At 40.3% G+C, this 17,322-nt stretch overlaps 1 protein-coding gene across 11 annotated transcripts in view; it reads right to left on the reverse strand.

Moving 5' to 3' along the window:
* The window catches only part of APOOL (apolipoprotein O like), a 95,700-nt gene that overhangs the window by 51,185 nt on the left and 27,193 nt on the right, over positions 1–17,322 (reverse strand). For 6 of the 11 annotated variants that reach the window (XR_016227818.1, XM_070066381.2, XM_070066383.2 and 3 more), the window contains one exon: positions 568–672. Coding sequence is in view for 9 of the 11 variants with exons in the window: in XM_070066381.2 (XP_069922482.2) it covers positions 568–672 (105 nt within the window). In the remaining 2 variants the exon portion in view is untranslated. Of the gene's footprint in view, positions 1–567; positions 673–13,535; positions 13,656–17,322 lie in introns of all 11 variants that reach the window. The other 5 variants (XR_016227817.1, XM_070066378.2, XM_070066380.2 and 2 more) reach the window with 1 other exon arrangement.

The following is a 17,322-nucleotide window of genomic DNA, read 5'->3' on the forward strand; positions in this document are numbered from 1 at the left end:
GCGGAGATCTTTCATTTAGGTTTTTTATTTTTTTTTAATTTGAGAGACCTCATAACTATCTCTCAACTTATAAAATGGACCTAACAAACATCTCAAAGACAAGGTAGGCGATGTGGCACATGGAATTAAGTCAGTGCACAGAATACTCGCATCCCACATTGAAGTACCTGGGACTGAGTCTCATCTTCTGATTCACCTTCTTGCTAATAAACCCGGGAGGCAGCACGATGACGGCCCAAGTGCTTGGACTCCTATCACCCACGTGGAGAGCTGAATGGAGTTCCTGGCTTCTGGCTTCAGCCTTTTCTAGCACTGGTTATTGTAGGCATTTGGAAAGTGAATCAGAGGATGGAACATATCTCTCTTTCTCTCTCTCTCTCCCTCCCTCCCTGTCTCCCTTTTTCTCTCTCACTGTCTTTCCTTGTCACTCTGCCGTTCAAGTAAATAAAATTAAAAAAAAAAGATTTCAAAAATATTTTTGATGAACACAGGTACCTTAAAAAAACATACAGCTTTTGTATCATCTTTATATTATTCAAAGTTCACAAACTTTTGTAGGCAACTTACCTGCTCTGGTCTCACTAGATGCTTTGGGGATTCCTCCTCTTTGATTGCACGGACATTTATGGATGCATATATCAGACCTACAGGAGTAGCTGTCAGTTTTCCCATCTGAGAAAGACACATCAAAAAGACTGTTTTAGTTGAAAAGCTTCCCATCTTCCATTTCCTGATAAATCTCAGAAACACTATTAGCTTTACTTAAATATATTAAATACTCAAGCCTCCCAATTACCTCATACATTTTTAAGAGTTAGTTCCTAAAATTTTCTTCTCATACTGAATTGTAGCATACTACTTTTACTTGTTAATCATCTACTTCACACAAAATAAATCAATACAATAATTATCAGGAATAATATTATTGCATAATAGTATAGCTCTGCAATCATTATCAAAATTCAAGGGATGAAACATGATTGATAATGATATTCATTCAACTCACAAATACTAATAGAGTACCTATTATGTAACAGATCCTGGCACATAAATTATTGGCTGTAAGAATAAAGTATTCCAGTGTTATTCAAATACCAAAATAATTTCCAAAGATTATCCATTCAACAAGGTCAAATGAAAAGCTTTCCAAGGAGCAAAGATTTAATAGTCTGATTCTTTAGATGGAAACAAGGTTACTAAAATTAAAGGATATCCAGAGGGAAGAGGTCTTAGCTCACACAAATGGAACTGTACAAGTCCTAGAAAAACATATTAGCCAAAGGATTCTCTGATAATGATGATAATGCCTACAGATTATTTCTGACACAGTTTTAAATATTGTCTGAGCAGAGTAAAAGAAAGCTATACAGGCATTAGTAATTAATCAATTTCTTGATTAAACTGGCATGATTCAGAGTTAGACTTAGGCTCCAGAAATACAGGGTAAAATGAAGACTCAATACTAGTAAAAGAAATTTTATTTTTCTTCCCTTCATACCTCTATCTAGTACTTGAGATAATGTAATACAATGATCTTTCCAGGCTTATATCCCCAAGAGATATCACTTTTGATTTCTTATATCCAGTTGGTATTTACCAAAGAAATAACAAGATTTCTGCTCCAATGTCAAGTAACAATAAAAAATATATTGAAACTGATGCCAGCCAAGCATGCTCTTCCATGAATCTGAGAAATTCTGTTAATAAAAGCTCTGCAGTTATTATTTTAAGGATGTTACCTCTTATAATTTTAACTAAAAAGCTATTTTAAGACATCTAACTAGATTTTACTCTTTCAATGATATTACTTCCTAGATAGAAGAAAGAAAAAAGCACTTTTTCTTAATGATTTATTTTTATTTATTTGAAAGAGTTACAGAGAGGGAGAGACAGAGATCTTCCATTCACTGGTTCACTCTCTAAATGGCTGCAATGGCCCGAGCTAGGCTAGGCCAAAGCCAGGAACCAGGAGCTTATTCCAGGTCTCCCACCTCGGTTCAGGCCCAAACACTTGGGCCATCTTCTTCCCAGGCCATTATCAGGGAGCTGGATGGGAAGTGGAGCAGCAGGAACCCAGACTGGTGCCCATATGGGATGCCAGTGTTGCAGGTAGTGGCTTTACCTGCTACATCACAAAAGCAGCCCTGAAAAAAATACTTTTGAAGTATGCAAATATCTGAGGAAAGATTTCCAGTATCTTAATGTTCTCTGAGAAGTTATATTATTTCATATAATACAACAATAAAAATATGTAGACTATGAAAGAAACTCATAGGTATTACTTGAGAATTATGATCTGGTGCTTCAAAGTATGGACTTACTGAGCTAGCGGACGAAAAATTTAAAATACCTTGAAAAGTGCTTAAGGGTCCTCTTTGCATTTTCTATTTTTTAGAATAGGATCCACTCATTCTACCATGAGTAGAATACTCATGGTATTCACAGGTTCTTGGACTTTTATTGATGAGGCAATGGGGCAGAATGGAAAAATTATGAGCTGGTTTTAAATTACATTCGTGGAATTTACTGTGTAAGCCTGAGCATGTTACTTAAGTTCTTAGAGTTATAATGCCTAATGTAGTAATCACTAGCTATATGTGGTTATTAAAATAGAAATTAAAACTAGTTAAAATTAAATTAAAAATCCAGTAACATTAGTTTCATTTCAAGTGTTCAACAGGCATGATAAAAAGAGTACACATATAAAAAAAATCCATCATCACAGAAAATTCTAGTGCACAGTGCTACCTTAACTAAGGCTTAAGTTATATATCTAAAAAGAGGAAGGATAGCTTCTCACTTATGATTATAATGAGGATTAAATAAGGAGTTACATAAAATGATTTGTACTTGGTAAATAGGCTATTAATTTTATTTTCATATTCCTTCTAATTACTGAATAAGGAAGTGGCTGTGCTTATTCCCCATTTTTCTCACATGTATTTGATGTTAATCAGCCTCTAGTAAGAATCACTGTAATAATAAAAAATACACAGCATATTTATTGCATCCCAACAAAAACATCAAGATTTTTATAAAAAAAAATCACTACCTTGCTTTGATAATTTTTTTTAACTTTTATTTAATGAATATAAATTTCCAAAGTACAGCTTATGGATTACAATGGCTTCCCCCCCATAATGTCCCTCCCACCCGCAACCCTCCCCTTTCCCACTCCCTCTCCCCTTCCATTCACATCAAGATTCATTTTCGATTCTCTTTATATACAGAAGATCAGTTTAGCATACATTAAGTAAAGATTTCAACAGTTTGCTCCCACGCAGAAACATAAAGTGAAAAATACTGTTTGAGTACTAGTTATAGCATTAAATCTCAATGTACAGCACACTAAGGACAAAGATCCTACATGAGGAGTAAATGCACAGTGACTCCTGTTGTTGACTTAACAAATTGACACTCTTGTTTATGGCATCAGTAATCACCCTAGGCTCTTGTCATGAGCTGCCAAGGCTATGGAAGCCCCCTGAGTTCACTGACTCTGATCATATTTAGACAAGGCCATGGTCAAAGTGGAAGTTCTCTCCTCCCTTCAGAGAAAGGTACCTCCTTCTTTGATGACCCGTTCTTTCCACTGGGATCTCACTCGCGGAGATCTTTCATTTAGGTTTTTTTTTTTTTTTTTTCCCCAGAGTGTCTTGGCTTTCCATGCCTGAAATACTCTCATGGGCCTTTCAGCTGGATCCGCATGCCTTAAGGGCTGATTCTGAGGCCAGAGTGCTGTTTAGGACATCTGCCATTCTATGGGTCTGCTGTGTATCTCACTTCCCATGTTGGATCGTTCTCTCCCTATTTTATTCTATCAGCTAGTATTTGCAGACACTAGTCTTGTTTATGTGATCCCTTTGGTTCTTAGTCCTATCATTATGATCAATTGTGAACAGAATTTGATCACTGGGACTAGTGAGATGGCATTGGTACATACTACCTTGATGGGATTGAATTGGAATCCCCTGGTATGTTTCTAACTCTACCGTTTGAGGTAAGTCAGCTTGAGCATGTCCCGAATTGCACATCTCTGCCGTCTCTTATTCCCACTCTTATATTTAACAGCGATCACTTTTCAGTTAAGTTTCAGCACTTAAGAATAATTGTGTATTGATTACAGTATTCAACCAACAGTATTAAGTAGAACAAACAAAAAAAATACTAAGAGGGATAACACATTAAGTTGCTCATCAACAGTCAGGGCGAGGGCTGATCAAGTCACCGTTTCTCCTATTGATCATTATATATCATATACATGTATCAATTTATCACTCTGTACTTCATAAATATGCGCATTAATAATCCAAATTTAAGAAAGAAGAAATCTGAGGTAGAATGGCATACTCGGACCCTTTCAAGCCCAGGTTATGCCAGTGAGATAAGCATCACTATCTGAAGAGGGGTAGCTGATGGTACACCATATTGAAACATTTAAAACAGGGACCAGCAAATTACAGACCTAGGAAAAACCTAGCCTGAACCCTGACCTAAAAATGTTAAAAAAAAAAAAAAAAGGAAAGAAGAAATACAAGGGAGCTTCAAAAAGTTCCTGAAGAGTTCATATTACCATTTATTTCCACTTCCATGAACTTTTTGATGCCCCTCATATTTAGATTCATAAAAACAAAAACAAATAAAAACCAAAGAATATGCTACTAGAGACCTTGTATGTCCTGCAAAACCTAAAAGATTTACCATGTGGCCCTTTACAGATAAAAAAAAATTTGCCAATCCCTGATTCAGAAAAGCAAATATGATATCTACACAGTACTAGAGTATGGGGATATTACAAAAACCTACAGTTTCATAAAGCTGTCATTAACCAAATAGCATTAAAATAGAGCAGACGTGATCTACTTTTCACAAGACTTTGCCTTAAAACTATCATGTACTTACTATGACCCTGAGAATCCAATTAAGAAATCCCTTAAAAAACTATTTGTAATTTTAAAATAATGACTTGTAAAGTCAAAACTAGTAAGAGATAAAAACTGGCTCCCTTGAGGCGCAGCAGGTTAAGCCACTGTCTGTGATGCCAGCATCCCATGAGCATTGATTCAAGTCCAAGCTGCTCCACTGCTAATGTGCCTGGAAAGCAGTAGAGGACTGCCCAAGTATTTGGGCTCCTGCACTCACACTGGAGGCCTGGATGATGTCCCCGGCTCCTGAGTGGCCCAGCCCCAGCTGTTTGTGGCCATTTGGGGAGTGAACCAGAGAATGGAAGATCTCTTCCTCCCTCTCTCTCTCTCTCTCTACCTTACATTTAAATAAATATTTAAAAATAAAAAACCGCTCCCCAAAAAAGATAGCAAGCCCTTAGATAGAATTCTATTATACACAGATGGACAAATAGCAAGACTAAAGATAAACATCGAGACCAGCGCCATGGCATAGCAGGTAAAGCCACCACCTGCAGTTCAGGCATCCCATATGGGTGCTGGTTCGAGTCCCAGATGCTCCACGTCTGATCCAGCTCTCTGCTGTGGCCTAGGATAGCAGTAGAAGATGGCCCAAGTCCTTGGACCCCTGCACCTGCGTGGGAAATCTGGAAGAAGCTCCTGGCTCCTAGCTTCGGATCGGGGCAGCTCTAGCCATTGCAGCCAATTGGAGAGTGAACCAATGGATGGAAGACCTCTCCCTCCCCCTCTCCCTCCCTCCCTCTCTCTCTCTCTCTCTCTCTGCTTCTCCTTCTCTTTGTATTAGCTCTTTCAAATAAATATAAATCTTTAAAAAAAATTAAAAATAATGATAAACACCATGTAAACTCTCCCACTCCATAAGACTCATCCCTTCCAAGTGCCTCTGCAGTCAAAATATATTTGATTCTCATTATTTTTGCAAGTTCTGTTCTATAAATTGGCTGTGAACATTGACACAGGGAATACTAAACCACCGCTCCTGGGAAAAATATATTAAACATTGCAAGCTTCCTGTGATCCTTTGGTTACAACATTTTTGCTAATCAACCAATGCACCGCCTTGTTTCATAAGTGCTTACTTAATATAGAGTTTATTCAGTAACATTGAACTCACAGTTAATGACATCAGTTAATACTATAACTGATGCCTGAATAAAGCTTATGTAACATACATATTTTCTCTTAAAGATATATCACAGCTTCCTTGAACTTAAGAACACAAGGAAGCACTTCATCCTTATGATTGGGAGCCATTTTAAATAGTAAAATCACTAAAAATAGATAAATAAATAAAATTTAAACAGCACAGATATGTAAGAAACAGCACTAAACAGACTCAGAAAGGACACTTGTTTATAATATGAGGGGGCCGGCGCCGTGGCTCACTTGGTTAACCCTCCACCTGCAGCGCGGAGATCCCATATGGGCGCCGGGTTCTGGTCCCGGTTGCTCCTCTTCCAGTCCAGCTCTCTGCTGTGGCCTGGGAGGGCAGTGGAGGATGGTCCAAGTGCTTGGGCCCCTACATTCACATGGGAGACCAGGAGGAAGCACCTGGCTCCTGGCTTTGGATAGGCATGGCTCCTACCATGGTGGCCATTTGGGGGGTGAACCAACGGAAGAAAGACCTTTCTCTCTATCTCTCTCTCTCTCACTGCTAACTCTGTCAATTAAAATATATATATATATATGTGTGTGTGTGTGTGTGTGTGTGTGTGTATATATATAATATGAGGGCTGAAACAAACAGGCAGAGAGCACTGTGTTGTTTAACTTTGGCTGAATACTTAATGTTGGAAGACTCAAATCCATGTTTTTTGCCACTTTACGCATATCTGCAAATGACCAAGAAAGTGCTAGGTGTATTGACTTTGGGGTCATAAATACAATTTATTGAGTAGGCAAATTCACAAATACAGAATTCATGAATAATGAGGATTGACTATAAATGACTTTTTTCAGTGAGTTTTTGCTTTAAATGCAATATAAACCAATACTATTATCTCATTACTTAAAGGCCTGGGAAGCATCACGGGCTTTCTCTTCTTCAATAACAGAACTGAAATTTAAAGTTCTCATCTAGGTTAATTATTAGGTACTCAGTTATAATTAAATAGAAGAAAGACGTTTTAGTGTTCTATCACACAGTAGATGACTACAGATAACAATAATGTACAGGGGCCGGTGTTGTGGTGCAGGTTAAGCTACTGCCAGGGATGCTGGCATGGCATATGGGCACCGGTTCAAGTCCTGGTTGCTCCACTTCCAATCCAGCTCCCTGCTAATGTGCCTGGGAAAGCAGAGGAAGATGGCTCAAGTACTTGGGTCACTGCACACATATGGGAGACCTGGATGAAGTGCCTGGCTCCCGGCTTCAGCCTGGCCCAGACATGGCCGTTGCAGCCAAATGGGAAGTAAATGAGCAGATAGAAGATCTCTCTCTTTCTCTCTGTCTCTGTCTCTTCCCATCTCTCTGTACAACTCTGGCTTTCAAATAAATAAATCTTAAAAATGTACGCTATGTTTTTTAAAAAGGCTAGGAGAGGATTTTGAATATTTTCACCATAAAGAATAAGTGAGGAGATAGTTAAGTATATCCTGATTTAAATACTGTACAATGGAACCCCCTATATATATATATATATAATTTCATGAATCAGCTAAAAATTTTAAAATGTTCTCATCTAGGAGTAAAAATTATGGTGTAGGCTGGCACCATGGCTCAATAGGCTAATCCTCCGCCTGTGGCACGGGCACACTGGGTTCTAGTCCCTGTCAGGGCACCGAATTCTGTCCTGGTTGCTCCTCTTCCAGTCCAGCTCTCTGCTGTGGCTCGGGAGGGCAGTGGAGGATGGCCCAAAGTCCTTGGGCCCTGCACCCGCATGGGAGACCAGGAAGAAGCACCTGGCTCCTGGCTTTGGATCAGTGCGGTGTGCCGGCCGCAGCACGCTGGCTGCAGCGGCCATTGGGGGGTGAACCAACGGAAAAAGGAAGACCTTTCTCTCTTTCTCTCTCACTGTCCACTCTGCCTGTCAAAAAAAAAAAAGAATTATGGTGTAGAGGGTTGAGCCACCACTCTGAATGCCTGCATCCCATATCAAAATGCCTGGGATGAGGTCCCACCTTTGCTTCCAATCCAGCTTCTGATAATGTACCTGGGAGGCAGCAGATGCTGTCCCAGGTGCTTGGGTTCCTGCCATCCATGTGGGAGACTCAGATAGACTTATAGGCTCCTGATTTTGGCCTGGCTCAGCCTCAGATGTTGCAGGCATTTGGGGAATAAACAAAAAGATGGAAGATTCTGTTTCTTTCTCTCTTTCTTTCTCTTTCTCTCTTTCTCTGCCTTTCAAATGAACAAATAGGAAAAACATTATCTTTCATAAGAATTTTTATCTATTCTGTAATGAAAAGCATTTATTTATTACAAACTAATCTAAATTCAGTTTTAATCATTAGTTTCGCTTTAGAGATATATCATGTGGCCGGCGCCGCGGCTCAAAAGGCTAATCCTCCGCCTTGCGGCGCCGGCACACAGGGTTCTAGTCCCGGTTGCCCCTCTTCCAGGCCAGCTCTCTGCTGTGGCCAAGGAGTGCAGTGGAGGATGGCCCAAAGTCCTTGGGCCCTGCACCCCATGGGAGACCAGGATAAGCACCTGGCTCCTGGCTTCGGATCAGTGCAGTGCGCCGGCTGCAGTGCGCCGGCTGCAGCGCGCCAGCGGCGGCGGCGGCCATTGGAGGGTGAACCAATGGCAAAGGAAGACCTTTCTCTCTGTCTCTCTCTCTCACTGTGCACTCTGCCTGTCAAAAAAAAAAAAAAAGAGATATATATCATGTAACAAAAATTGTTACTACTTCAATAGTCCTGTGATAACAACAACAACAAAAAAACAAAAACCAAAAACTCAACAACAAAAATATCAAGCAATGAGGCTAAGAAATGGGCAACGGGCCTGGATAGATAGTTCTCAAAAGGAGAAATACAAATGGCCAACAAATATATGAAACAAATGCTTAACATCACTAGCCATCAAGAAAATACAAATCAAAACCACAATGAGATATTACCTTATCCATTTCAGAATAGCTAAAATCCAAAAGATGGAGAGTAAGAAATGTTGGAGTGCATGTGGAGAAAGGGGAACACTTATACACTATTGATAAGAATGTAAATTAATGCAGCCACTGTGGAAAACAGTGTGCATATTTCTTAAAAAATCTAGAAATAGACCTGCAATATGAACCAGCAATCCCACTACTGAGTATAAATCCAAAAGACATGAACACATTGTGTCAAAGAGATACCTGTTCCACCATATTTACAGCGGCACTGTTCACAATAGCCAAACTGAGGACTCAACCAAGTTGTCCATCATCAGATAAATGAATAAAAAAATGTAGTATATATATACCATGGAATATTATTCAGCTATTAAAAAGATGGAATTCTACCATTTGCAGCAAAATGGACACAACTGGAGGACATCATGTTGAGTGAAATAAACCATACACAGAAAGACAAAGATCACATGCTCTCCCTTATATGGATCCAGATATTCTTTTAAGATTTATTTATTTAATTCAAAGGCAGACTTACAGAAAGAGGTAGAGACAGAGATATTCCAACCACTGGTTCATTCCCCAAACGGCCACAACAGCTGGGGCTGGGGCCTGGAACTCCATCCAGGTTTCCCACATGGGTCACAGGGACCCAAGAACTTGGGCCATCCTCTGCTGCTTTTCCAGGTGCATTAGCAGGAGGCTGGATCAGAAGCAGAACAGCTGGAACTCAAACCAGCACTTATATGGGATGTCAGCATGCAGGTAGAGGCTTAACCCACTGTGCCACAATGCCAGCCTCAAGGATCCAGAATGTCTTTTTTTTTAACTTTTCAAAAATTTATACAAAGGGAATAAATTTCATATATTTATAGGGAGGATCCAGAATTTTAAAAGCAGAGGATACATATATGATATTCAGGGATATTTTATTTTTTAAAATTTTTTAAAAGGAATCTTTTGTTTTTTAAAGTTTATTCATTTATTTGAAAGGCAAAGTTAGAGAAACAGAGGGAGAGACAGAGTGGTAGAGAGAAAGAGAGAGAGAGAGAGAGATACCTTCCATCAGCTGGTTTACTCCCCATATGGCTGCAACTTCAGGGGCTGGGTCAGGTGGAAACCAGCAACCTGGAACTCTCCTGATGAGTAGCAGGGGCCTAAGCACTTGGGCTATTCTGCTGCTTTCCCAGGCAAGTGTACAGGGTGTTGGATCAGAAGTAGAGCAGCCAGGGCTCAAACTGGCATCTCCACAACCCCTGATGTTGCTAACTTAACCTGCTGTGCCACAACACCAGCCCCTCAGGGATATTTTAACATGGACTGGACATTTGATACTAAGAAATCACTGTTAATTTTTAGATGTGACCTTTTTTAAGAATTTCAATTTGTTAAGAGATATATGCTCATATTTTTACAGATGAAATATGTCTGAGATTTGCTTCAAAATAATCTAGGAGTTGTGGTATAGGTAAAACAAGATTGGTCAGGACCTGACAAACCTGACAATTATTGAAGCTGGCTTAATATGTCATATTATAATATAGCATTTTACATTCTACTCTATACTTTCATAAATGTTGGAAATTTTGCATAATATAAATGTTTAAAAGATTCTTATGAAACTTAGCATACATTATAATATAATCTTTTAAAATATTTTTAGAAGAAAGTATGAGGATAATAATCAAGACATACAGATAAAAGGCAAGAACAGAAGCAAGCATTCTAGTATCACCAAACTCAATATTCTACCACTATTCTCAAGAATCAAAATAGCTTATTGTTTGAGGTCATGTTTGCTCCTTATTTAATATTCTTTCATTTAACAAACATTATCAAGTATTTACCTTAAAATTGTATTAGGTGCTGACATTGCAAAGATGATTAAGGTATAATTCATGTCCTCAAAGAATCACAGTTTAGTAGGAGAGACAGGCATGCAATGCAACAGCCTAGGGCAATGAGTAGTGATGATATATGTAGTCACTAAGTGCTACAAGGCTACCAACCCAGGCCCTTACCATCTATTTGGTAAATGAACAGAAAGGGGATAGATTTTAGAACTATACCTAGATTCAAACTGTAGCTCTCCTACTTCTTAGTGGTAAGGCTTTGAGCAAATGATCATACTTTGTTTGAATTTCCACGTGTAACATCACCAGTCTCACAGGGTCTAGCATACAGAAAGGGACCAATATGCTATTGCCTATTGCTGTCATCATCATCACTGTTACCATCAGTCTTCTATCCCATGGCCATCACTCTAGTCTCATCAAATTTCAACCAACTGTGATTACCACTGCCAACTCAGGGACAGGTGACTGGTTTAGTGGTTAACAGCCCCATTGCCTGCCTCTAGTTCCTACTTCCAGCTTCCTATTAAGGCTAATGGAAGGCAGTAGTGACAGTTTAAGTAGCTGGCTGGCCCCTGCCACCCATGTGGGAGACCCAGATTCAGGTTCCCCACTTTCAGCCAGGCCCAGCCCAGGCCTGCTTGTGTGGACATTTAGGAAGTGAATCAGCAGACTTAACATTGTCTGCCTTTCAAATTAATTAATTAATTTTTTAAAAGGAAATAAACTGACCCACCATTTCCTAACACACTGCTTAAAACCGTTTTGTACTTCTCAGGCTTTCCATAATCTATCTTTATCTATATAAGTAATCTTTTTTTTTTGACAGGCAGAGTGCACAGTGAGAGAGAGAGACAGAGAGAAAGGTCTTCCTTTGCCGTTGGTTCACCCTCCAATGGCCGCCACGGCTGGCACGCTGTGGCCGGCGAACCGTGCTGATCCGATGGCAGGAGCCAGGTGCTTCTCCTGGTCTCCCATGGGGTGCAGGGCCCAAGCACTTGGGCCATCCTCCACTGCACTCCCTGGCCACAGCAGAGAGCTGGCCTGGAAGAGGGGCAACCGGGACAGAATCTGGCGCCCCGACTGGGACTAGAACCCAGTGTGCCGGCGCCACTAGGTGGAGGATTAGCCAACTGAGCCGCGGCGCCGGCCTATATAAGTAATCTTATTTCCCACTTCTCCCCAGCACTTACCCTGAGCCTCTTGCAGCACTTGCAGCTAATCACTAGTAATTAGCATTTACTCCCCTAGTAGATTGTTAACTCCTTGGGATCAGGGACATGATACATACACATTTAAATTCATACATGTAGAGACTTCAAAAAGTTTATGGAAATGTGCATTATGAAAAAAATCTATGCATGGATTTCAAAAAAAAATTTACACAAAAATAAATCTTTTAATCGCATTTTTCATGAACTTTTTGAGGTCCTCTCACACTTGTTGCCTAGAGATTAGTTCCCTAGCATTGATCAGATCCTCTGCTAGACAGTGAAATTCAAAATGGCAAATACATGGATCAGAGGAGTGTGTACGTTTATTGTTACGTATCTCTTATCTTTGCTCATAAAATCCACCATTGCATTTCAAAAGATCAGTCTAAATGCTGCGACAGTTGAGAAGAGTTACACTGTTGTGGAAAATTGGAGTAAAACATTCCTTTATTCTTCCAGTCACCAATCTGGCTTGCATTACATATCGGCCTCACAGCAGTCAGAGCCACAACATTTGACCTTTGGTCAATAAAGTTCATAAAAATGACTGTGTTTTCTCCAATGTACTACAAGAAAGATAACCATCTTGTGACATCTGTGGTGACAAGCCTCAGTAGATGCTGGCACATGAGCACACAAATTATACTGCAAGTTCTCCATGCAAATATCCAATAGGGTCTTCAAGTTTGAGATTTATAAGAAAATTCAATTATGATTTTAATATTGCAGGTACAAACTGCTTTGAAATATTTGGCTCAGGAACTTGGTGAATCTCTTCCTAGCACCTAATGATCTGTTGTTGAGATTAGTATCAAAATTCAGCACAGCCATCAGCAGCTTAATAGAACACTGGATATCTGCTGCAGTGCCCTTGGATTTGTCTGCCTGTGAAGTGAAAAAGCTGGGCTCTAGTCTGTGCTCTGTTATGATCTCACCCTATCACTCTAGTACAAGATTACTCTCTTGTGAAAGGAGGCAGTACTACAAAATATCCGGTTTCTTCTGATTGTGACAATGCATGATCCTAAACTTCAGTGATTTCTTTTATTCATTTTGAACATTTTTTTAAAAAAAATTATTATTTATTTATTTATTTGAAATTCAGAGTTGCAGAGAGAGAGGGAAAGACAGAAAGAAAATCTTCCAACCACTGGTTCACTCTCCAGATGGCTACAACAGTTGAGGCGGGGTGGGCAGGCAGAAACCAAGAGCTTCATCTGGGTCTCCCACATGGGTAGCAGGGGCCCAAGTACTTAGGCGATCTTCCACTGCTTTCCCAGGCACATTAGCATGGAGCTGGATCAGAAATGGAGCAGCCAGGACTTAAACCATCACCCATATGAAATACCAGTAACACAAGTGGCAGCTTTACCTGCTATGCCACAATGCCAGCCCCATATTTTGAATATCTTAAAGGTAGAGACCACAATGGGAATTTCAAAAATTTACAAGTAAAAATCACTTAAAAACATACAATTAAAAACTACTTACTGGGAGGGGCCGGCACTGTGGCATAGTGGGTAAAGCTGCTGCTTGCAGTGTTGGCATCCCATATGGGCGCCAGTTTGAGTCTTGGATGCTCCACTTCCGATCCAGCTCCCTGTTAATGGCCTGGGAAAGCAGTAGAAGATGGCTTAAGTCCTTGGGCTCCTGCCCTCACATCGGAGACCTGAAGAAGCTCCTGGCTCCTGGCTCCAGATAGGCTCAGTTCTAGCCGTTGGTTGAGGCCATTTGGGGAGTGAATCAGCGGATAGAAGACCTTCCAACCGCCCCCCCCCACCCGACCTCTGCCTCTCAAATAAATGAATACATCTAAGAAAAAAACCTACTTCCTGGGGCCAGTATTGTGGCACAGTGAGTTAAGGTTCTGCCTATGATGCTGGCATTCCATAAGAGCACCGATTTGAGTCCTGGCTAATGTGCCTGGAAAGCAATGAAAGATGGAACAAGTACTTGGGCCCCTGGCTCCCACATGGGAGACCTAAGTTCCTTGATCCTGGCTTCTGTCTGGTCCAGCCATGGCAGGTGTGGTCATTTGGAACTTGGTAAGTGAACCAACTTACCTTCTCTGTCTCTCCTTCTCTCTCGGTCACTCTGCCTTTAAATAAATAAACCATTAAAAATAACAAAGATTACTTCCTACTTAAATAAATTAATTTGAAAATTTCACCCTTAAAACCTATTTTTTCTTTTTTTCTCCCAATGGGGACAGGGTATGTTTGTGTGGAAAGAGAGAAGTAGAAGAAAGGGCAGGTATACAAGTAATAATTATAATTTGATTAGCAATTTAATAATTCCAATATGTTCAGATCTAGTAGTAGCACTGATATGAGCATTATGACACCTTAGTCCCAGCTCTGTTCTTCAACAGATATGCAATCTCTGGTTAGTCATGTCACCTTTCTGGGCCACATTTTCCATACTTGCAAAAAGAAAAGTCCTAGGGCAGATAACCTCTTAGGAGCCTCATCTCTTAGGTCTGCACAATCCACTATTGTAGCCATGAACCACATGTGCTATTTATATTTTAATAAATTAAAATAAAATTAAGACTTTAGTTTCTCTATTCTACTAGCCACATTTCAAGGTCTCACTAAATGTGATTCATGTGGTTACCATACTGGAGAACAGAGATATACAGATCACTTCTATTATCAAAGATAGTTTTACTGGGGCATTCCACCTTAGAGCTCCAACCTTTACTTTCTTCTTATGAATCTATCAAAAGGAGATTAAATGATATATATTAATTTTTCTTTCAAATATATTGGTTTTAATGCTGTATCAATCTATTCAGAGTATATGCTACCCTGAAGGTACTATAAGGAAAGCACTAGATGTTGATGCCACTATGGAGGAATACAGTGGTATTACACTTAAATGAAAGTAAATGGAAAATATGAAAATGAGAAATGTTATCCTTATATAAAAATGTTTTCCTTAAGACACTCTAAATCTGCCGGCACCGCAGCTCACTAGGCTAATCCTCCGCCTTGCAGCGCCGGCACACCGGGTTCTAGTCCCGGTCGGGGCGCCGGATTTTGTCCCGGTTGCCCCTCTTCCAGGCCAGCTCTCTGCTGTGGCCAGGGAGTGCAGTGGAGGATGGCCCAAGTGCTTGGGCCCTGCACCCCATGGGAGACCAGGAGAAGTACCTGGCTCCTGCCATCGGATCAGCACGGTATGCCGGCTGCGGCACGCAGGCCGCAGCAGCCATTGGAGGGTGAACCAACGGCAAAGGAAGACCTTTCTCCCTGTCTTTCTCTCTCTGTCCACTCTGCCTGTCAAAAAAAAAAGACATTCTAAATCTATAAATATGAGAAATGTGATTATAAAAACAAACTATACATTTTATTTACATTTTTTCTCATTCTTTATAAACAAGCCCTAGATATTGTGCTAGACACAAGGGATATACATTCAAATATAAATGTTATTATCTCTAGTCTAATAAAACCATGGGGACACATTATCAAGTAGAATCACAATACAAAATAAGAAAGAAGAATAAAGACATTGTATAAGAAAAGATATTTTTTCCCCAATGATACTATACTATCCCCTGATTCACTACCAAAATGCCTGCAACAGCCAGGACTGGACCAGATCAAACCTAAGATCCAGGAACTCAAATTGAGTCTCCCACATGGTTAGCAGGGACCCAACTACTTGAGCTATCACCTTCTGCCTCCCAGGGTATGCATTAGCAAGAAGCAAGAATGGAGAGTGGAGCTGGGACTAAAATCCAGGCACTCTGGTGTGGGATGCAGACATCCTAAGCAGTGGCTTAACAATGCACAAAACACCTACCCCAGATGTTATTTTTAATTTAAAAATATATATTGTGCAACTAAAAAGTAAGGTGATTAAATTTCTTTTAAAGATTTTATTTATTTGAAAGACAGAATGACAGAGAGGGGGAGAGACAGACAGGGAAAGAGATCTTCAATTTGCTGGGTTCGCTTCCCAAATGGCTGCAATGGCTGGGGCTGGGCCAGGCCAACACCAGGAGCCTGGAACACCATCTTGGTCTCCCAAGTTGGACCATCACCCATTGCCTCCCAGGCACATTAGCAAGCATTTGGATTGCAAATAGAGCAGCAGGGACTCAAACCAGCATTTTGATATGGGATGCCAGCATTGCAGGCAATAGCTTAACCTGCTGAGTCACAACACCAGCCACAGGGTTAATTTTCTTGTCAGGAGATTTTTGAAACATGTGTTCTTCACAAATTATGCTTTTTTTTTCAATTTTTTTTATTTATACAAGGTGAACAAAGTTCATGTATTTCATATATGCAGATTTCGGAGCATTGTGATACTTCCCACCTGCCCATGCTCCCAAGCTCCCTCCTCCTTCCTTTTTTATTGTTTCTTTTAGTTTTCACAATGATATACTTTCAGTTTATTTTATAAAGGTGCAGTATAACTCAGCTATCTAGAATTTACAGGCATCTTGATGAGTTCTAAAACAACACCTCAAATTTCAAAGTCTCTGTGGCCAAAGACCTGTCCCTGAACATCTAGCAACCAATCCAAAGGGGGAATAACCAAAGAGCTGAGTATTACAGGCAAGAGTACTCCAATTGGCTAGCTGCATTTATAAGAAGATAGATTATAAATACAAAGTCAAAAAGTAGAAGTAGTAAAGAGGAAAAGACAGTAGCAGAAGCATACCATGGCTGAGAAAGGAGCTAACTGACAAAGTCACAAATGGGTAACAGAACAGCTCTGTAATCTGGTAAGCTGTAAGGTACCTGTGCCACATCTCATCATAATGTCCCTGAAAACAGAAGGGATCTTTGAAGACTGTGTTCTGTGTCTGACGAGCACTTATTACTTGCCAGGTGTTTTATATACATAAAGTCTTTCAAATCTCCACAACACTAATAGTAAGTATCATTTAGGATGTTTTTGGCTAAAGTTTTGGAATGAGCAACTCAAACTGGCTTCGACAATGAAAAAAATTTACTCTCCATACAACAGAAGTCTAAAAGTAGGCAGAACTTGAGGACTGGTTGAGTTAGTGACTTAGGTTCTTCCACCTCTCTGCTCTATTGCCCATATTAAAAATGCAAGTGTGGGGCCGCTGCTGTGGTGTAACAGGTAAAGCTGCCACCGGCAGTGCCAGCATCCCATATAGGTGCTAGTTTGAATCCCGGCTGCTCCACTTCCGATCCAGCTTTCTGCTATGGCCTGGGAAAGCAGTAGAAGATGGCTCAACTCCTTGGGCCTCTGCACCTGCGTGGGAGACCAGGAAGAAGCTCCTGGCTTCGGACGG

This window comes from Oryctolagus cuniculus, chromosome X (genome assembly GCF_051225735.1).
Source record: "Oryctolagus cuniculus isolate XC-2025 breed Fujian yellow rabbit chromosome X, ASM5122573v1, whole genome shotgun sequence".
NCBI lineage: Eukaryota > Metazoa > Chordata > Mammalia > Lagomorpha > Leporidae > Oryctolagus > Oryctolagus cuniculus.